The sequence below is a fragment of the Suncus etruscus genome, chromosome 4 (genome assembly GCF_024139225.1).
Source record: "Suncus etruscus isolate mSunEtr1 chromosome 4, mSunEtr1.pri.cur, whole genome shotgun sequence".
Lineage (NCBI taxonomy): Eukaryota > Metazoa > Chordata > Mammalia > Eulipotyphla > Soricidae > Suncus > Suncus etruscus.
This window is the reverse complement of record NC_064851.1, coordinates 104,911,292-104,933,732: the sequence shown is the minus strand read 5'-3', so window position 1 is coordinate 104,933,732 and position 22,441 is coordinate 104,911,292. Positions and strand designations below refer to the sequence as shown.

The 22,441-nt window shown below is 41.9% G+C and overlaps 1 protein-coding gene across 3 annotated transcripts in view; it reads left to right on the top strand.

The window, feature by feature from the left end:
* STOX2 (storkhead box 2) overlaps positions 1-22,441 on the top strand; it is a 110,082-nt gene that overhangs the window by 70,230 nt on the left and 17,411 nt on the right. For all 3 annotated transcript variants that reach the window (XM_049771421.1, XM_049771422.1, XM_049771423.1), the window contains one exon: positions 7,147-7,299. In XM_049771421.1, the coding sequence (XP_049627378.1) occupies positions 7,147-7,299 (153 nt within the window). The remainder of the gene's footprint in view (positions 1-7,146; positions 7,300-22,441) is intronic.

The following is a 22,441-nucleotide window of genomic DNA, read 5'->3' as shown; positions in this document are numbered from 1 at the left end:
GCCTTTTTATGGGCATCTATAATTTTAACTTCAGTGCTAATTTTGGTAGTACAGAGGACAAAAAAAAAATATCCCGAGTAGCAAAGCTGAGGAAGGACTTTTAATCTAATGAAATGACAAGGCCTTAATTGTCAGAGGAAAAATAAAATTGCTGATCAATTTTGCTATGCTTTTAGAAATTCAAGCTGATTTGAAAAATTCAAGACATTGAAATAGTTTCCTCAGCAAGATGGAAGCAGAGCTGGGCATGAGAAATCTGGTATGCATGGATGCCAGAATTCTCCTATTTGCCATAGAATCCTAAACTATGAAAGCTGGGAGGATCTTTGAAACCATTTCATCCAGACACCCATTTTGCAAATGAACAATAAAGTGGGTCACTGTCTTTGGTGATAAGACACTTATTCGAAAGAAATCTCCTGGATGCCTTTTTATATTGGAAATTTCTCAGTTATAAATGAGCCCAGTCTCAGAATCTACTTCCTAAGTAGGTTGTTTTGGCCTCCTGGACTTCATCAGGCTCCAAGGCAATTCTTCAACTCCGAGTGAAGATTAGACATTAACAATGAAAAAAATATTTAAAAATAAACAGGAAAACAGGGCAATTCAAACAGACTGTAGTGTTTGGCGCTGAAGCAGGTGAGGGACTAGCTTATATAAAGAAGGCTAAGATGAAAGTTGGATTTTAGGGCACTTTCAGGAGCATCGTTTATTATGGGGTTGTGCCAAAGGAAATTATGGCTTTCCTTTTCTTAAACAGTTATGTGAAGATGGGTGCATTAACATGAAAGGCAAGAGATTTATGTTGGCTTTTCTAGTAGGTATCTTTGGGAAAGCTATGAGAGCATCTGGGAAGTGATGACTGTAAAGTCATGTTTTAGGGACTGTGTGATTCCCCTCAGAGAATATAAACCGTGACTTAAAGAAAGTAAAATGGCAGTCATAAAGGACAATGCTTTATTGTAGGACTTTTAGCGGGGACTGGGGCAAAATAGATTCAAGATGGAAACAATTTCGAAATTCAAGGGCCTAATGACATTGAGTAATAATAAGCACTCAACTATTTTTCTTAAAAGGAGTAATTATTTGAGAACAACGTTTTTGAACTAATTCCAACTCAAGTAACTTGCACAAGATGGATGGGAGTGAAGATAAAGAGGTTTTAAGAATTAAAAAAAAAAAAAGCAACCCAACAACACACATGCAAGATGAAGTAATCTCTAGGGTGGATTGGAATGTAACAAGAGAGCAGTAAAAGAGAAACTCAGCCTGTGTGCCTCATTTCACCTCTTGTTCTAGATCTTCATATTTAGAATCACCTGGATGAAGGTTTAGATATAGTTATAGGTGATTCTTTCTACAAGAGGGGTGCTCTAACACATTTTGTCTTGTGATTTCTCTGTATAGCTCTCAGTCAGTTGCTAGAAATTTAGAGCCTCTGGTCAACCAAGGGGTGGTTTCTTCCTTTTTTCTCTCCCACTACCAAATTGCTTCATCTTTCTATCCCAGGTTCACCATCAGCCTGCTACTTCCTTTGCATTTCTTCTTTTTCTTTTTTTTTTAAATTAGTGAATTTTTTAATTGAATCACTATGAGACCTAAAATTGTTTAGGATGGAATCTAGTCATACAATGTTCCAAAACCCACCCCTTCCTGCAGTGCACATTTCTTGCCACCAACATCCCCTCTTGCCACCAGCACCCCTGGTTTCCCTTCTCTGCACCTCCATGGCAGATATTTTTCTTCTTTCTCTCTCTCTTTCTCTCTCTTTCCCTACCTTCCTTTCTTTTAGGCACTGAGGTTTGCAATATGGTTATTAAAAGGATATCGTATATATTAGTTTCCCTCCTTTCAACATCCAGTTCTTGTCCAGAGTGATCATTTCCAACTCTGAATGTCATAGAGAAACATGCCCCCTTCTTTGAGGCATACTTCCTACAATGGACTAGTCTTCCCGGCCCTCATTTCTGTTGTCTTTGGATTTTATTATCATACTTTTATTAAAATATTCCACAAATGAGTGTTCTGCATTTATTTCCCACTTCAGACTAGCATCTCCATTCTTGACACCCATCAGCACCCAGTAAAATGAGCATTATTCTCAGCAGACATGGCCCTAAAGTGAGAATAGTGTATGAATGTGCTCAGAAGTACTTTAGCCCAATGTTACTTGCCCTTCAAAGCAGAGAAGTTGACTATACTGGCAATATGTTCGTGTCTTTTAGTCAATGTATTGTATTCACTTAGAACCTTATTCTGAGCTTACTCTGTCTGGGGCACTGAGCTTGATTCTGTCAGAATCCTCATGGATTTGACGCATGTTCCCTGAGGAATCACTTGAATAGATGTTTATAAGAAAGTATGCTGAAAGAAAACCTATTTACCCCTTCCTTTTAGAATCCAAGGACAGAATTATAGCACTTTAGCTGTTTGTTAGCCCACACCTAGCTACAAGGGTTTTCATGAGTTGTCTTTAAGAATGCGTCTAGAAAAATATGCCCTGTAAGTTAGACAAGTTGCAACTCATACTTTATGCAAAATGTGATAGTTTCATTAGATTACAGACTAAGAATATTTTAGCAGCATTTATATTTTCTTGGTTTTTATCTTTGACCATAAATGTGGGTCAGTTGTTGAAATAATTTATATTAAGAATGACTAGTTTGCTTATTTAGAAAGTCTCAAATAAAAGCCATAGAAATTGTTGGCAAACTAGAAGTCCATGTTCTGTTGTATTGAATGCTACTGACTTTGATTCCTTTAATAATGATCTTAAGTACACATCTTAAGCCTCACTTAAAATATTCTTATTTTTCAATGGGAACTGCTATGATGTGGGAGACTTAGAAATTGCATGATTGGGGGCCGGCGCGGTGGCACTAGAGGTAAGGTGTCTGTCTTGCCAGTGCTAGCCTAGGACAGGCCGCTGTTCGATCCCCCGGCGTCCCATATGGTCCCCCAAACCAGGAGCGACTTCTGAGCACATAGCTAGGAGTAACCTCTGAGCGTCACCGGGTGTGGCCCCAAAACCAAAAAACCCCAAAAAACAAATAAACAAAACAAACAAACAAAAAAAGAAATTGCATGATTGACTTTTTTTTGCAATTATTTAGGAAAAAATTATGACTACAATTCCAGTCTTCTAAGGCACCTCCAAGAAATTCCTTGGATCATGATGTAATATTCATACATTCAGATATATAATATATATATTATGGGCATAATTATATATATATAATATATAGTATATATATATATATATATATATATATATATATATATAATATGGGCATCTGGTGTGAGAGCTGATCTGGGTGAGTTAGTGGGGTGTAGAAAGAATGTTTTCTCCTGTTAGGGAACCCAGGGGGATCATATCTACAATGAGCTGGGACATCCAAGCACCTCTGCATATGTGGAGAGGATAGGACAGCCATTCAATTTATACCTAAAGGGGATGAGGAAGGCAGTTTTGCCGGGGCTGTAGCCAACTGTACTGTGAAGACTGAACAAAGGCAGAAGCTCCGAGTGACATCAATAGGGTGGGTGTTGGGCCTTGTTCTAAAAGCAGATGGGGTGGGAAAGTGAGATGGCTTTGGAGGCCTGGCCAGGAGTTCTGATTTCCTGCAAGGTATGTATGATAGGCAGCTCTGGCAGACCAGGATACAAGGAGGAGGTGTGATTTATGTTTTTCTGAAAATAACAAGAAGAACAAAAACTGGAGGTTCTATGGATCAGGGATTGTGTGACCAGGAGGAAAAGCCCAGAGTCAGCACCTAGGGCCAGATGAGAGGTTGTGGTTGCTCATAGTCAGGGGATATATTAGATAAGGGTTGGAAGGAAAAGATTCAGGAAGCATTTGAATGGAGGTGGAGAGGGGAAGGGGTTGGGCAATGATTTCTCTCTGTTAGTATAAAAATCTACTGACAGGGTGATAGTCACTTAGGGTCTCCAAATAACATTTCATTCTGTGCCCTGAGTTAAAAGTTATTACCCACATTCCTTATTATAGCTAAACAAAAGCTTTCCCCCCAAGCAACTGCAATTCAGACATACTTAAAGCCTGCCGCCTCTCAAAGTTGGCTGCCTTGAATGCAAAGAAAATTAACTTGGAAGATGGCAGTTAAACCAGACACATAATTTCAACTAAAAGCATCCAGACGTGCAAGTGTGACCTAAAGTAGTACATTTTGCTGAGTCATTTTTTTCTATTGCGAACTCAGGATATCTCTTGTAACCTGTGCAAAAAATGAGAAAGGAGCCAGCCCTGCAGTTTCAAAAATTCACTTTTAGATGATAGTTTCTTCTTAGTCTTCTAGAAGTCCCTCAATAAGAGAGAAAAATTTTAGGCATTGACCTCCTAAGTGCTCCATAAGTGCAAAGGTGCTAGAACCTGCATTTATTTTTTGCCTTTGTAAAGTCATTCCAAGTGATTTGAAGGCCTATTTGACTGAGTTACACACTCATCTGGAAACTGTTCTCTCCCGGTGAATGAAGGTGGACCAGGAGGGAGAAGAATGAAAGACAAGATTAGAGGGACTTTAGTCTATAAGGGAGAGGGAAGAGTGGATCATTCTCTTCCAAACTCATATCTCTATTGCTTCTTCCCCCGTTGACCACATCATCACCACATATAAGGCTTTAAAGTAAAAAATTTTGTTGGGATTAAGGATATGACTGAATTGGCGGTATCACTTAGCATCAGAGCATTTGCACTGAATGTGGGCAGCCCTGGATTTGATCCCAAATACTGCAGAAACAAAAGAGGGGACATTTATGGATGAAAGAGAAAGCTCAGTGTATTGGAGCTTCTCTTCAGCTTTGTGTGCAGGAGATCGGAATTGAATTTCTGGCACTGCATGGTTCCTAGAGCATCATTGGGAGTGACCTCTGAGTACTAAGACAGGAATAACCTTTGAGGACCACTTGGTATGGCTTCAATGTCAATAAAAGGGGACTGGAATATGGTTGAGAGGTAGATCACTTGACTCTCAGGGTCCTACAAACACTTTTGGGAGTGGCCCCTGGCCCTTGATCCTGGAATAACCCTCAAGCACAGTGGGGTGTGGCCACAAAATGAAAACAGAAAAAAAGGTTACAACCAGTTTGGTTTTATCAAAGATTTTGAAGAGACAGTTGAAGGCTGTAGCAGACTTGGGGATCTCAGTCACATCATTCTGTCCTCACTGAGTCCCCAAGAGCTGAACAGACTTTCACCAGCCAGCAGATAAAACTCATATCGCCAATTACAACTCGGACTTCCCTGCTTGAACATTTACCCAATTCTGGACCCTTCTGGTCCTCCAGAATATCCCAGAGAGCTTTGCTTGATCCTTTTTATAGTCCCAGAACCCAGCAAGTATGACTTGTAGGTTTAATCTCTTCGATTTTTTTCTATCCATTTTATCTACTGGCCTTCTCCAGTTTTGCATGAGGCATCCATACCTCATGGTCTCCAGGAAAATCTCTCTTCTCATATCCATCTTTTAGAGAATGGATCCACCAGAAGGCTGATGGGAACCCCAGTGATGCGGGAGAGATGGGAAGGGGGAGTGCTGAACTGAGCTGGGCTTGACCATAAGATCTTACTGCTTTTTTGGTGTCCATGTGAGAAAACACTCCCTCACATCTGGGCTTTTCACTCTTCAACCCCATTAACCTGATTTTATCCCCCAAACCTTTCCTCACCCTTCAATCCTGAAACTGTTTTTTTCTCAGAAAGTTTCTGGACTCTGTGTAGTGAGAGGTAGACCTGGAAGTGAGGAGGCAGCCATGCCTGACACCATCACGGAGGAATGATGAGTGCCTCAGTCTGTACCTCTGGTTTCTGGCATGGGATGAGGATCTGTAGGCAAATCCAGTTAGAAACACCCCTAGAGTTGGCTCTGCTGTGATTTCCACCTTCTCTTAGGAAGAGCCTGACAGAACCCAGTGGAGGGTACCCCTGCCCTGGGAATCTCTCCATGGAATTCTCAACATCTTTCACATGCTGGACCATCACCACAGACAGGGAGACAGACATTGTGGGGCTCCTGGCTGTTCTCCCATAGCCCTCCTAGTAGGTACCTTCTCACCCCCCTCATAGTCTGGCTTCTCTGCTGCCAGTGTAAACCTATGAGAAACAGGGACCATAGGCCTTCTTTCACTGACTTGGCTGCTTCATTCCCATGGCCTCCTGCCATCTTTCTGAAGCCTGCTGGGATTCTTCTCTTTCTTTCCTTACCTCTACAGTTCATCACCCCTTTAGGATGAAGGCCACGGACAATTGACTCTTCCCAATGTAGCTGGTCTCCTTCTCTGCTACTCCCCCCACAACTTTCCCCACTAATACCTGCTAGTAGGTATAGAAACTCTTACCTAGATGCCCCTCCCAGACTCTCAACCCCTAGAAGCCCCCCAGCTCTGCTTCCTAGCAGCCTTCTTTCACTTCCTGCTGTTAATCTCACCTTCAACCCCAGGGCACTAGACCTCCACCTCTTCTGGGCTGGAGGCTTCTTTTTTTGTTTTTTGTTTTTTGTTTTTTGGGTCACACCCGGCAGTGCTCAGGGGTTACTCCTGGCTATCTGCTCAGAAATAGCCCCCGAACCAAACACCTTTGCTTGCAAGGCAAACACCACTGTGCTATCTCTCCGGGCCCAGGGCTGGAGGCTTCTAGAGGGGCATTGGCACTTGCCAGTCACCCTGCTTTCATGGCAGGAAGAGAATTCTCTGTCTCCAGACATGACACCCCCCCCCCCCTGCCATGCACAAAAATCACTTGACACATTTGAATGACTGAGTCCCTGGGTCCCTAGGCAGGCCTGTATGCGACATGGGCGGCTGTTATTAAATGTTATGAAACTCCGCTGGGAGTTAGTAGAGACTCAGCTCGTCTCTCAACACCTCTCTGTGGTCTATCCACTGGTTTATCTACTTTTCCAGGCCAGTGGGACTGGTGGAGGTGACTGGTGTTGACTCTGTTCTTTGGGAGTTATTCACCCCGCCCCAAGTGTCCTTGGCTGTGGGTTCCAGGGTTGATTGTATTCATAAGGCGGGAGTGGAGGAGTAGAAGGGCCATGGTTTGTCTGTGGGATGGGGGAGGGCAGGAGGGTCTGACAGACAGTGGGATCTTGCGGACAAGCTACTGACCTGGGCTTTGTCTTTCTGTAGGTGATGTCTCACCCATCAGCATGTCTCCTATCAGCCAATCTCAGTTTATTCCACTTGGGGAAATCCTCTGCTTGGCCATCTCAGCCATGAACTCGGCAAGAAAGCCTGTGACCCACGAAGCACTCACGGAGCACCTGACCACGTGTTTCCCAGGTAATAGGATGGCAGATAGTGGCTGGCCAGGGATTCGGGGTCCCTGAGATGCGTGCTCCCTTCTCTGAGTTCCTAGAATCAGGGAGGCAGAAATTCTTGGTTCACACTGTCCAGCAGTGTTCCTTTGTTCTATTAAATGGCAAGGTACCCCGGTTCCTGCAAAGCTCAGCCCTCCTCAGCTGCCATGCTTGTGTGTTGGGACCAAAGGAAAAAAAGAAATCTGGTGGTCCATGGAGAAATCTGGTGTCGAGAAGCCTGTCAACCTTTGCAGCTCTGTCTTTTTTAACTAAATAGTTAAACCTTGTGATCAGCAGGGAAGCATTAGAGAACAGGGAACATGTTCGTCCCAGAAGCTCTCTAGGGTGAAAATGTTCAAAATAAATATAGCTGACATGTGTGAGAAAGGTTGGAGGAAGGGGTGTTTGGTTAAGACTGTGAAGATACCGTTATTTTTTTGTTTTGTTTTGGGGACATGCCCGGCAATACTCAGGTGTTACTCCTGGCTCTGCACTCAGAAATTACTCCTGGCTGACTCGGAGGACCAGATGGGATGCTGGGCATTCAACCCAGGTTCAGCTGCGTGCAATGGACATGTCCTCCCAGTGGTGCTGTTGCTCTGGCCCCAAAGATCTAATTTTAAAAGAAGATATAAAACAAGTGTTTTTTTGTTGTCTTGGATATGAAAAGAAAGAAAAAGCCCAGATGAAGGGCTGGAGACATAATACAGTGGGTGAGGCGCTGGGCTTGCACGTAACCCACCTGGGTACAATTCCTGGCATCCCATACTGTTCCCTGTGCATCACCAGGAGGGATTCCTGAGTGAAAAGCTAAAAACCAAAAACAAACTGAAAAAATAACTACAATGCCCAGATGCTTCCCAGGGTGTTTCTAGTGATGGTAAGAAGAAGCAGAATAACGTGTATTTTTCAGAAGCTTTCTACTTTTTTAGTTTTAGGGCCACACCCAGTGATGCTCAGGGGTTACTCCTGGCTATGAGCTCAGAAATCGCTCCAAGCTTGGGGGACCATATGGGACACTGGAGGATCCAACTGAGGTCCGTTCTAGGTTAGCATGTGCAAGGCAGATGCCCTACCACTTGTGCCACCACTCCAGCCCCCAGCTTCCCACTTCTTGACCTTCCTCTAGACTGGAGGATCCAAGAAAAGTTGCCAAAAACTTCCAATTTTTTAAGAGTCTCAGGAATTCATTGGATGCAAAATCTCTAGATTTCCTTAAGTTCCTGAGCTGTGTAGGGTGAGGTGGTGATATTCACATTCTGCTACATGTATGTCAGTGACATGTAAGTCAGATATAGCACTTTTTTGTTTGTTTGTTTGTTTGTTTTGGGGTCACATCTGTCAGCGCTCTGGGGTTACTCCTAGCTCTGTGCTCAGAAATTACTCCGGGGTTCAGGGGACCAGAAGGGATGCTGGGAATTGAATTCTGGTCAGCAGAATGTTAGGCAAATGTCCTTTCTGCTGTACTATTGCTTTGGCCCCAGAAAATATAACACATTAATTAGACTTCCAGATGGTCAGTTTGGTTTAGAAACATCTTTTATCTGGATCCAAATGGAATGAACAGTAAAAGGGTGCACTGAATGGTTGAGGGTACAACCTCATGCTAGGGCTTACCTTGCAGGTGTGAGATCCTGGGTTGGACCCTTGGCAATGTCAAAAGAAAGAGAGAGAGAAAGAGTGAGAAAGAGATAGAGTGAGAGAGAGAAGTGAGAGAGATCAAGCATAATTTGTTATTCAACCATGGAGATCATAATATACAACTGCTGTTGGTTCAGTTTATTTTTTGCTACTGAAAGGCTGTTAATGAATCATTGCAGAACAACAGAAGCTTATGACACTCGCTGTGGATTTGTTTGGAGATTTGTTGAGGCCTCCCAAATGTGGCTTCTGAGGCCTTCGAGCCCCATTGCTGAACTCAGCCAACTGGGCCAGGATTCGGTGCAAGGGCCTTCAAATGTGATGCTATTTGGGCATCACATTTGTTGGATGTTGGAGTTTCTTCAGGCTACCCCGGTGATTTTGGGAACCTCCAGATTTGGTGCTGGGAATCAAAGCTGCATTGGGTACATGTTAGTCATTGCCCTAACTGCTGTTCTCTCAGCTGGCCCTCACTTTTCATATTTTTAAGCCCATTTTCCTGTGGGATACCCAGAATTCACACCTAGTTAGTTCAGTGTCTCAGAGTCTGAGCTCTGTTAGCATAGTGGATATAATATGCAACATGTCCTAATTGATAACATATAAAGTGTTACTGTTCAATATTGCTTGAAAAGTTCTTTTTTTTCCTCTTAAGGAAAAAATCAAATTGAAAAGAATATGAATCTACTTGATATACATGGCAAAGTCACTCTTATTCAAAGAAATTTAGAGGAATGTGAGGCAGGGAGAGGGGAGAGAGAGGAGAGAGAGAGGACATGATTTGGATTGAGAGAGGAAGGGGGAAGTGGAGGGAAAGGGAGAGAGAAAGAAAGAGAGAGAGAGAGACAGAGAGAGAGAGAGAGAGACAGAGAGAGAGAGAGACAGAGAGAGAGAGAGAGAAAACATGATTTGGATTTCTCCAGAGGGAGGGAAGTCCTGAAAAATGCTCTCCATTGACAATGTGAAAACTCTAGAAGGTGAAAATATTTACTATTTTAATACCTTATTATTTGAAAATAAAATTTTGAATCTGAAGACTATTAAATACTGGGAATGTCCCACTTAATCACCTGTTAGAATCACAAAGAATAATCCATGTGGGACCTCCATTCCTGTTTTTGGAGGTCCATATGCAAAAGAAGGTTTTTAATGAGCAGTTTTGTAAGTGTCTGATGTACTGGAACTTAAACTGTTTTATCATCTTTCTATATGGACGGAATTTTTGAAAACAACTCTTTTTCAGGATAGAAAGATGAACCACATATGGCATTGCTCAGGGCTTCCTCCTGGCTCTCAGCTCAGGGATTACTCCTTGTGGTGCTGGGGGACCCTGTGTAGTACTAGGAATTGAGCCAGGGTTGGTCGCATGCAAGGCCTTACTTCTGATACCATATCTCTGTCTTAAAACAACTTATTTTTGTTTGTTTGTTTGGGGGCCACACCCAGCAGTGCTTACGGTTCTGTCTCTGCACTCAGAAATTACTTCTGATAGGCTAGAGGGACCATAGGGATGCCAGGTATTGAGCCAAGGTCAGCTGTATATATGAAAGGCAAATGCCCTATCTGCTCTGCTATCACTCCAAACCTTGAAAACAACTTTTATATTGTATGCCTATTTCCTTTACAGATGTGAGAGTAATTTTGAACAAGTGTTGACAGAATTCACACTTGCTTCCCCTACAGCTGCACTTTCATCCACACAGTAGTTCAGTGCAAGGATAGTGTGACCCCCTTAACTCTTGGATCCTTCTGGGCAGAATGTCCAATACTTGGGACATACTTAGAGCCTTAATTTGGACATCCTTGAGGCAGATAAGGAAATTTGACTGGATTAGAGTATATTCAGATTATAGACATGTTATTCTGTCCCCTGCCTAGTTCCTATAGAAGTCTTCCTCATCTGCTGTTCTTCACTATGGATGAAGTCATCTGAAGCAACACATTGAAAGTGTTCACTCTGGAACGTGGGAGATAGGACAGGGGTGAGCATATGCCTTGCGTGGATCTGAACCCTGTTGGATCCCTGGTACCTCATTACCCCTTCTTTCCAGCACTGCTGAGAATGGCCTTGGAAGTGCCCTGAGCATCACTGATACAGCCCCAGTATGACCTGGGTTAAGTTCTGGCACAGCCAGTCCCAAGCAGCACTGCCTCTTTTGACCCAAGTAGTGAAGCACCATCCAGTTGGATTAGAGTTCTAAGGGGGGCCTCCCACATCATCCTTGAGCACCTCTTGAGAGGCTCTGATCCCCCCAAAAATGTTTTCACTCTTCTGTGCTGCTGATAGGTAGAACATGAGTGCTTGTCTCACTTGTAGGATGAAGCAAGCCATAGTCCGCCTTCCCCGCTGCTGTGTCAGGCAACATTTGGGATAGCTGGTGCTTGCTTTGGGTGATGTGAAGACAAGAAAAGGAAAGGTCTAGTTCTGCTCTGTAAATCATTATGAATTTTCACTTAGTATGTATTCTCAGAGCTTGCCAGATCTTTGCTTTTCAATGGATTGATTTGATTTGGGGATCACCTTCCATAGTACTCAGGGGTTTCTTCTGTATCCGGGGGTTGCTCCTGGCTGTGCTCAGAGGATCATGTTTGAAGCATGTGCTCCAGCCCATTGAGCTCCTTCTGTGGGTCACATGTTGTAACTTTTTTGAAACTTGTAAAATTCAAATGTCTGATGTTTGGGAAGTAGAATCTAAAAATGGTAGCGTTGGCAAATGTGAAAAACAACAACCACAATGATTTCTTTTTTTAAATTAAAAATAAATTTTAGGGCCAGAGTCGTAGCACTTTGGTAGAGTGTTTCCTTTGCATGTGAACTTGGGTTCTATCCCGACATCCCATAAGGTCCCCTGAGACTTTCTGAGTGATTTCTGAGTGCAGAATAAGGAGTAACCCCTGAGTGTCACTGGGTGTGACCCCAGAAAACAAAAACAAATTAAAAAATTAAAAAAATTTTTAAAAAAATTTCTTTATTTAGCACTGTGGTCACAGAAATATTCATAGTTGGGTTTCAGTCATAAAATGTACATCACCTTTCACCAGTGCAATTTTCCTACCATCAATGTTCCCCATCTCCTCCCACCCCTCCACGCCCTGCTACACATATCCTGCCTGCCTCTGGGAGAGGCATTATGCTTCTCTTTCACTCTTATTGTCATGGTAGTTGTCAGTGCAGTTGGTGCTCTAAATGCATTCCAGAATGATTTCTTTTGCAGGTGAATCCCCTGCAGATTGCCAGGGGACCCTAAATTTTATATAAATACAGATCATCCTTTAAGATATCATGATAACTACTCATTAAAAAATCTCAGTGGCCTTCAATTAAGGCTATGGCAGAAGTGTGGGAAACTGATTGAATAGGGACTATTTCGTTTGTGGTTTCAAATTAAACATGTACCTGAAGATTCTGAGATGTGAAAACTGTATATGTAAATTCTCTATGGAAACTGAATTTTCAGGAACAGAGGATTTTTTTTGCTGGTGGGGAGTGCACACCTTTTAGTGTTCAGGACTTACTATTGACTTTGTGCTCAGAGTTTAGGGAATTGATTCAGGGAATTGAATCCAGGTTGGCTGTAGGCAATGCAGCATCTTATCTGTTACCTTATCTCTCTGGTCCCCAAATAATTTTTCTTTATGATAAGAAAACATCTTTGAATATAATTTATGTATATATTTATATACTTATATATATATATTTATATAATTTTGTAAGTTTGTGATAGCTATCACTAGAAAGCTCTACCCAGGAAGTTGTGTAAGACAGTTAAGTTTTTGTTTCCTAGTTATATATAAAAAAATATATATTTTATGATTAGACCTTAGCTTTTCTTTATCATAGAAACTTGGTTCATGGTTAAGTCATGAATTTTTATGAATAAACCATACCACTTTAGGGGAAGAAATTTCTTTCTTTGGTGGGTGAATGTGCTCTAATGAAATAAGGCAGACTTCATTTTAAAGATGGGATTGCTGACTGGGGAGGACTGTATAGCATGTACCCTCCACACATAAGGCCCCAGTTTCATCCCTAATGCCACAAAAATAAAATAATGAAATAAAATAAAATAAGAAGGATAGTTGTCTGGATTCTTGTGCCATACAACCCATGGGCATCATTAATGTTTTGGTGTTTTAGGGTTAGGAATTGTTTTCTGGAGGGTGTTTCCTGGAATTGTTCAGTAGAAGGCTCTGTTAATTAGTAGGCTATAGATTTTCTAAGATGCTTCTTGTCTGGGAAGACATTTTTTGGTTGACTCTCAAGAATGGCATCTAATAGTTCCGATTGTATTATTCATTCAACAGACTTACTTTGTACAGAAACTTTACAAAATAAAAAGATGTTATCATGCCAGCTTTGACATCTTTTGCATAAAAAATCATGTATGAGTTTTATGTGACTAAAAGATAAAAAACAGCCCCATATAATTATGCTAAATCACATATTTTCTACACAGTGTGACCCATCCACCTTGGGGCCTAAGGATGCCTCATGCAGGTGAGAAGATTGTAGGTGTCTGCCTTACTTCCTCTTTATGAATTTGCTTCTCTGGAAAACTGCAGACCATTTCCATGTGTCTACTTCCTTCTTTCATGGTTTTGGAAGGACAGGAGAATCCTAAACATCTCAGCTTTCTCAACTACCCTAGAGTGTTACTACCATGTTCCTTGAAGATAATCTGAGCTTCTGTGGGGTTCCATCAGTCATTAATAAGCTATCCCAAATCTAAGACTACACTGAGCTAATATTTATTGAAACACACTGTACAAGACACTGTTCTAAAAGGTTAAACTTAGGTAGACTCACAGCAACCTTAGAGGGTAGGTGTTTTATTATCCACATTTGATGTCAGAAAATTGAGGCTGAGGGAAAAAAGTCCATTTGTAAGACCATTGATACTGTTTTTCTCTTGGGCAGCAAAGAGAAAATAGATCAGCACAGGAGCTTTATTTATTAGAATAGTTTAGTTGGATTGCGTTGGAGTCTACAAGTTCAAAGATGAAGGTGTTAGTGGAGTTGGTTGGTTCTTTTCTTTTTTTTTGTTTTTGTTTTTGTTTTGTTTTGTTTTGGGGCCACACTCGGCAGTGCTCAGGGGTTACTCCTGGCTATCCAGGAGCTCAGAAATAGCTCCTGGCAGGCATGGGGGACCATATGGGATGCCAGGATTCGAACCAACCACCTTAGGTTTTGGATCGGCTGCTTGCAAGGCAAACACCGCTGTGCTATCTCTCCGGCCCAGTTCTTTCTTTTTTAAGGCTGGTAGGGAGAACCAGCTGCTGAACATCTTCAACCAGGGTTTCTACTTTGTTTTTTATTTGTGTCTGACTCAATGCCCAAATTACCCCATTGTGAAAATAGCCACCTAATCTTAGGAGCTATCCCAGTCACCTTATTTAAACTTTGATCTCCTCTATAAAGACCCAATCTCTGTATTCAGTCTTACTGAGGTATTGGGAGGTTAGACTTCTAGTATCTACAGGAGGGGAGGGGAATCTATAATATCAACCAACTGTGATAGTACTGGAAGTTTGTTTTTGTTTTGGGACCACACCCAGGGATGCACAAGGGTTACTCCTGTTTCTGCACTCAGAAATTACTCATGGCAGACTCAGGAGACCATGTGGGATATTGGGGATCTAACCTGCGTCAGCTGCATGCAAAGCAAATACCTTGCCTACTGTGCTATAACTCTGGCACAGATAGTGTTGGAAGTTTGGATCCTGCAATCTTGATCTAATAAGCCTAAGCTTACATTCTCTGTTCAAATTGCCATTTTTGTGGCTCAGACACAATTGTGTAGGAATCATTTGATCCTACTAACCTATTTCCAATGATGTCTTTCAGTCACTGAGTGTATTATCACCCTCAATTTGCCAGACCCTGTGGACATGAAGACTACCCAAGAAATAGTAAGGGCATTGAGGCCTGAAGAAACTTCTGCTGTCTTAGAAGTTATGTTGTCTCACTGTAGATGAGGCAGAGAAAGGAACACAAAAGAAAGAGTATCACTCACTACAGAGGAATAGCCATGGTTTTCAACTGAGATTCTTTTTTTTTTTTTTTTTTTTTTTGGTTTTTCGGGTCACACCCGTTTGATGCTCAGGGGTTATTTCTGGCTACACGCTCAGAAATTGCCCCTGGCTTGGGCGGACCATATGGGACACCGGGGGATCGAACCGTGGTCCTTTCCTTGGCTAGCGCTTACAAGGCAGGCACCTTGCCTCTAGCGCCACCTCGCGGGCCCCTCAACTGAGATTCTTATTCTCATTCAAATGTAGTGGGTTTAGGCACAGATATCAGAAAGGAAGTTGAAAGTCTTATTGTCTTTGGAAGATTCTCTGGTGACAAATGAGTAAAACTAGCTTTGACCTGTGGCTGAAGCCAAGAAGAGGGGTGTTCTTACTTGATTCCCTCGGCAGGCAATGATTTCAGAAGGAGACAGAATATTGTATACAATGCTTCCTCAATAATTTAGAAAAGGGGCCGGGCGGTGGCGCTAAAGGTAAGGTGCCTGCCTTGCCTGTGCTAGCCTAGCCTTGGACGGACCGCGGTTCGATCCCCCGGTGTCCCATATGGTACCCCAAGCCAGGAGCAACTTCTGAGCACATAGCCAGGAGTAACCCCTGAGCATTACTGGGTGTGGCCCAAAAACAAAACAAAACAAACAAAAAAAATAATTTAGAAAAAATTAGGTGTGTAAAGGTAATGTCACCTTACAAAATGCGTGTCTAAAGAGTCTCACCTTGGCTGGAGAGATAGCATGGAGGTAAGGCGTTTGCCTTTCATGCAGGTCATCGGTTCGAATCCCGGCGTCCCATATGGTCCCCCGTGCCTGCCAGGAACAATTTCTGAGCCTGGAGCCAGGAATAATCCCTGAGCACTGCCGGGTGTGACCCAAAAACCACCAAAAAAAAAAAAAAAAAAAAAGAATTCACTTTAAGGGGGCCGGGCAGTGGCGCTAAAGGTAAGGTGCCTGCCTTGCCTGCGCTAGCCTTGATGGACCACGGTTCGATCCCCCGGTGCCCCATATGGTCCCCCAAGCCAGGAGCAACTTCTGAGCACATAGCCAGGAGTAACCCCTGAGCGTTACCGGGTGTGGCCCAAAAAAACAAAAACAAAACAAAACAAAAAAAAAGAGTCTCACCTTAATAGATGGAAATAGACAACATTGAATTTTCAGTTACAAGGTGGCCCTTTCAACTCTGAGCTTCTGGTTGTTTTGGTGGAAAAAGTCCTTTTCCGTCCATATATACCATATTCTGTCTAACACTTTCTCTTTCCTTCTTCCTTTAAAGTGTTGGGCCTTTCATACCACTGGTACCAGTAAAGGTCGCTAATGCTTTTCTGAGGCTGAACTCTCACCCATAGTGCCCATGTTCCAGGGAACCATCTTCCTCAGAAAATTCTAGGAACGTAATGAAAGATCAGGACTTGGCTTTCTTGTTTTATAATGACACTGCAGCTTTGGAAAACAAATTAGTCTGAGTTTGGGGCAAGTTAACTAAATAACCCTGTCTGAGGGGCTGAGGTACCCACTTGGCTTTCTTTTTTTTTTAATATATTTTTTATTTAAACACCTTGATTACATACATGATTGTGTTGTTTGGGTTTCAGTCATGTAAAGAACACCACCCATCACCAGTGCAACATTCCCATCACCAATGTCCCAGATCTTCCTCCTCCCCACCCAACCCCAGCCTGTACTCTAGACAGGCTTTCTATTTCCTTCATACATTCTCATTATTAGGATAGTTCGACATGTAGTTATTTCTCTAACAAAACTCACCCGTTTGTGGTGAGCATCATGAGGTGAACTGTAACTTCCAGCCCTTCTCTCTTTTGTGTCTGAAAATTATTATTGCAAGAATGTCTTTCATTTTTCTTAAAACCCATAGATGAGTGAGACCATTCTGCGTTTTTCTCTCTCTCTCTCTGACTTATTTCACTCAGCATAATAGATCCCATGTACATCCATGTATAGGAAAATTTCATGACTTTATCTCTCCTGACAGCTGCGTAATATTCCATTGCGTATATGTACCACAGTTTCTTTAGCCATTCGTCTGTTGAAGGGCATCTTGGTTGTTTCTAGAGTCTTGCTATGGTAAATAGTGCTGCAATGAATATAGGTGTAAGGAAGGGATTTTTGTATTGTATTTTTGTGTTCCTAAGGTATATTCCTAGGAGTGGTATAGCTGGATCGTATGGGAGCTCGATTTCCAGTTTTTGGAGGAATCTCCATATCGCTTTCCATAAAGGTTGAACTAGACGGCATTCCCACCAGCAGTGGATACGAGTTCCTTTCTCTCCACATCCCCGCCAACACTGCTTGTTCTCATTCTTTGTGATGTGTGCCAATCTCTATGGTGTGAGGTGGTACCTCATAGTTGTTTTGATTTGCATCTCCCTGATGATAAGTGATGTGGAGCATTTTTTCATGTGTCTTTTGGCCATTTGTATTTCTTCTTTGTCAAAGTGTCTGTCCATTTCTTCTTCCCATTTTTTGATGGGATTAGATGTTTTTTTCTTGTAAAGTTCTGTCAGTGCCTTGTATATTTTGGATACTAGCCCCTTATCTGATGGGTGTTGGGTGAATAGTTTCTCCCACTCAGTGGGTGGCTCTTGTATCCTGGGCGCTATTTCCTTTGAGGAGCAGAAGCTTCTCAGTTTAATATATTCCCATCTGTTAATCTCTGCTTTCACTTGCTTGGAGAGTGCAGTTTCCTCCTTGAAGATGCCTGTAGTCTCAATGTCCTGGAGTGTTTTGCCTATGTGTTGTTCTATATATCTTATGGTTTCGGGTCTGATATCGAGGTCTTTAGTCCATTTGGATTTTACCTTCGTTCATGAGGTTAGCTGAGGGTCTAAGTTCAATTTTTTTTTAATATAAATTTTTATTTTGATCATAATGGCTTACATATTGTTGACAATAATATTTTAGGTACATATTTACATAAAATCAGGGGGGATTCCCATCGCCAAATTGTCATCCCTACGCCTCCGTTTCTATCCTACCTCCCTTTTCCTTTTCCCTCACCCCAGGGCGGCTAGAATATGTGGTCCCCTCTGTATCTAACCCACTACTTAGTAGTCTTGCACCTGTTTGGTCCTGATGCCTCCCTTATTTCCCCCTCTATCTGGAGTCAGGACTAGCTAGTTCAAGTTGCGTGGTTTTGTTTGAAGGAGAAAAAAGCAATAAACTGGGGTAAGAGTCTAATACCCCGAAAATGGGCGGAGTCCTTCTAAAGGCTCTCATCATCACTCTGGGAGATGGAGAAAAAGTAGGTGAAACACTCCACTAGTACCAAAAGAAGTGTCAAATATCCAGTGAGGGCTCCAGCTATTTCGATAAGCACCACACAGAGCAGACAAAACAAACAAACAAACAAGTAGAAAAAAAAATAAAACAAAAACAGACAAACAAAAATCACGCCATGGTCTTGAATTAAGAAACATGGCATAGCACATAACGAAAGAGAAGAAAGGAAGAGAAAAAAAAATAAAAAAAAATAAAAATAAAAAAAATAAGTATAATTGGGGACTACACTTTCAATAATCACACCCAAACAGAGAAATCGACCAAAATAGATTGGTAAATCAAAAATAATAATAACAATAATAAATGAAGGTACTATATATATTTATATCAAAAAAATAACCAAGGTTTTGTGCTTTTTGTATTTTTGTTTTTTTCCCTCCTGCACTGGCACAGTAAATATTGGGGTCATTCGAAAAAGAATTCACTTGGCCTAAGAGATATGGGATTTCTCCGTCCTTGGAGCATACTGTCATGGGATCAACTCTAGACATTGCTCAGGATCCTTTACTTTCCCGGTGGTGGTTTTTTTTTTTTTTTTTTTCTTTCTTTTTTTTTTCCTTTGGTGTGTGGAAGACTTCTGCTCTGTGTTTAGAGGTCTCAGTATCTGTACAGATCCTGAGGTGGGACTTATGATGAAGTCAGTCTTTGTGGTTCTAGAGGTTCTGTTACCTCAGTGTCATTTTAACCCATCTTCTGTGGTTGATGATCTTGGTCTTTGCACTGAGCCTAGGGTGGCACCTAGGATAGCGTCTTTCTTTGTGCTCCCAAAAGCCCCATTCCGTTACAATTGTCTCTGCCGGATCTTTGGGGCTGGGGATCATGATTCTTGTGCAGGTCATAGTTCAAACCCTAAACTAGGGCTTATTTATTGGTCCCAAGATGTATACAGTCTGGTCGTGAATCAAGCAGCCAGTCATCTGTAAATCCCGATCTTGGGTTTTTGTCCTACCAAAGGGAGCCAAGACTTCTGGTTTTGTCTTGTCGTTAGTTGGTAAGGTAGGCTAATCTGCTCTAAGGTCAAAATGATCGCATTTTCCCCGTTGTCAGGATATCATGTTAGAGGTGGGCCTTGTTGTTGGTCTCGTCGTATTAAGGCCGTCCTGGATGGAGTTTGTTTCCTGCAGCTGTTGTGGAGAGCTGTGCCGTTTCTATGTCGGAGATCCAGGGTTCAAGGCTGGATGAATGGTATCTAATCACCTGAGGTCTAATTTGATTCCACATGACATATTTTCAAGGCAGGAGATATCCCTATATTTTAAATAACTATGAGTTCCTATCTCTAGTAGATAAGAACTCTCTTTTATTTTTTTTTTAAATGTAAAATTTCCCCTTTACTTAGTGTGCCTTTGTAGGGGGAAGTGGTGCTACATTATAATGTCTGTGTATTCGTGGGTGGACTGATGGGATAACAGCCACAGATCACCTACCAAAAAACGAAGAAAAAAAAAGGGGGGGGGATTGAAACTGTATGTGCTCACAAATATATATGAAGGACAAACATTTAAAAAAAAAAAAGATAAATAAATAAATTAAAAAAAAAAAAAGAAATAAAATGAGTTAGCGAAATTTTTATGGGACCAAAGTGGTGCAAAAGACTACCTTACATTTGGGGGAGGGCAGGTAAAGAGGTGGTGTATTACAGGTCTTATGCCTATGTTGGAAGTACAGTTTTTCCCATTGTCTTTTGGGTTTTTCTTGTGGTGTGTGGGTTCCCAGGCGTCTTCCTAACCCACCCCCTGACCTTCTTCAGATTGGTAAATATTTGCGGCAGGGGGGTCTTGGAAGAGTTCTTGCATTGGGGATACTTTTGGATCTAGGCCCGGTTTCAAGGAGCAGTTCGCGTTAGGGGGAGTTGGTCGGGAGGGCCTCGCAGCATGAGTCCATAGGGGAGTTGGCTGTCTTTTCTTTCAGGAGACGAGGTGTGGTTTTATCTGGGTGTCCTCTCGCCTGGGTGCTGGGTACTGGTTCATTGGGTAGGAGGTCGATCTTGATGCCTAATAGAATAAGGACTGGGGGAGAGGAGTTTTAATATGGTGGGAGATCTGGATGGGATTGAGGGGTGAGGGGATAGTTGGATTTCCGGAGGGGGGAAAGGGGAAGGTGTATGGGAAGGGTTTGAAGGGAGAGAAAAGAGAAAATACCTTAGAGAGAAAAGGGGGGGAGAAAGGGAGAAAAGTAATGAGCAGAATAGAAGAAGAAAAAGAAAAAAAAAAAAGTAGTGAGGAGAGGGGAGAGAATAGCAAGGGAATGCTGGTTTGATTGAATGTGTTCGAAGAATAGAGCCTGTAGTTTAAGTCTGTACGTCTCAGGTACTGCTTCAGTGGTCTGACTGGTCACGTGCTTCAATTCCTAAATGAAGGTATTACCTAAAGATAAAGTGTATGTTAAAGAGTTTTCTTGTGGCCATCTCGTAGTGCAAGCAAGTTATGGTATCCCGTGTGGTATCCCGAGTTGCCACCTTAGTTTGTCCGCCCTTTGTATCCAAGGGCACCTGTGGGCAGAAAAGCTGAGAGGTTATTTAAAGTATAGTAAGATAAAGGCATTAAAAGGTAGTGTTATGGTATGTTGCCATTGTAGTCCGTGATTTCCCTTGGTGTTCTATACTTGTGTTCCTGTATATGAACTCTCAGGGATTATTGTGGACCTTTGTTGTAGAAGTCTGATTACATACCTGTTCTCTCTATGCTGCCGTTTCTGTTGTTGCTGTTTTCTTTGTGGTATAATGTGTAGTCAAGAGTTTGCGTTGTTCCTTTTTCATGTATTTTGGACACTGCTCCCACGTCTATGCTGACTATTACAGTGTTCGGAGTTTCTACCCTGTTATTTGATAGGATTTAGTTGTGTATAAACTATGTGTTCTAGGTGTTTCAGAATAGTGCTACCATTCTGTGTTTATCTTTTGTCTTCTGACTTACTTCGTTTAACATAACATGATCTAGGTCCATCCATGTTGCTGCAAAGTCTGTGATTGTATCGTTTCTGACTGCCATGTAATATTCCATTGTGTATATGTACCACATCTTAATGATCCATTCATCTGTTGTTGGACATCGAGGTTGGTTCCAAGATTTGGCTATTATACTGAGTGCTGCAATAAATAATGGGGTGCATATATATTTTGGAATGAATGTCCTTCCATCTTGTGGGTATATGCCTAGTAGAGCAATTGCTGGGTCAAATGGCAGATCAATTCTGAGTTCTTTGAGCACTCTCCAGACTTTTCTCCACAGATGTTGGACTAGGCGGCATTCCCACCAGCAGTGGATGAGAGTTCCTTTCATACCGCATCCTCGCCAACAAAAGTTGTTTCCATTATTTTTGATGTGAGCCAACCTCACTGGTGTAAGGTGGTATCTCATTGTTGTCTTGATTTGGATCTCCCTGATGATGAGTGAAGGTGAGCATGTTTTCATGTGTTTGTTGGCCATCCTTCTGTCTTCCTCAGAGAAGTGTCTATTCATTTCATCTCCCCATTTTTCTATGGCTTTATTTGGTTTTGAGGGGCTCAGCTTTCTGAGTGTTTTGTATGTTCTAGATATCAGCCCTTTATCTGATATGTCAAGTGAAAAGATTTTTTCCCATTCTGTTAGCTGTCTTCTTGCATTAAGTAGGGTTTCTTTTGCCATGCAGAAGCTTTTTAGTTTGATGTAGTCCCATTTGTTTATATTTGATGCTAACGTTCTTGCCATTGGTGCTCCGTTCTCAAAGACCTTTTTGATATATAGGTCTTCGAGTGTTCTGCCTATTTTATTCTCGATAAACTTTATAGATTCAGGTCTGATTTCAAGGTCTTTGATCCATTTTGAGTTGACTTTTGTATAAGGAGTGAGGTATGGGTCAATTTTCACTTTCGTACATGTGGTTTTCCAGTTGTACCAACACCATTTGTTGAATAGGCTTTCTTTGTTCCATTTCAGATTCTTGCCTCTTTTATCAAATATTAGTTGGCTGTATATCTGGGGGTTTATGTTTGGGAATTCTGTTCTGATCCACTGGTCTGAGCTCCTGTCTCTGTTCCAGTACCATGCTGTTTTAATTACTATGGCTTTATAGTATAGTTTCAAATTAGGTAAGGAGATGCCTCCCAGCTTCTTGTTTTTCAGTATGTGTTTGGCTATCCTGGATCTTTTGTGGTTCCAGATGAATTTTGTGATTGATTGTTCT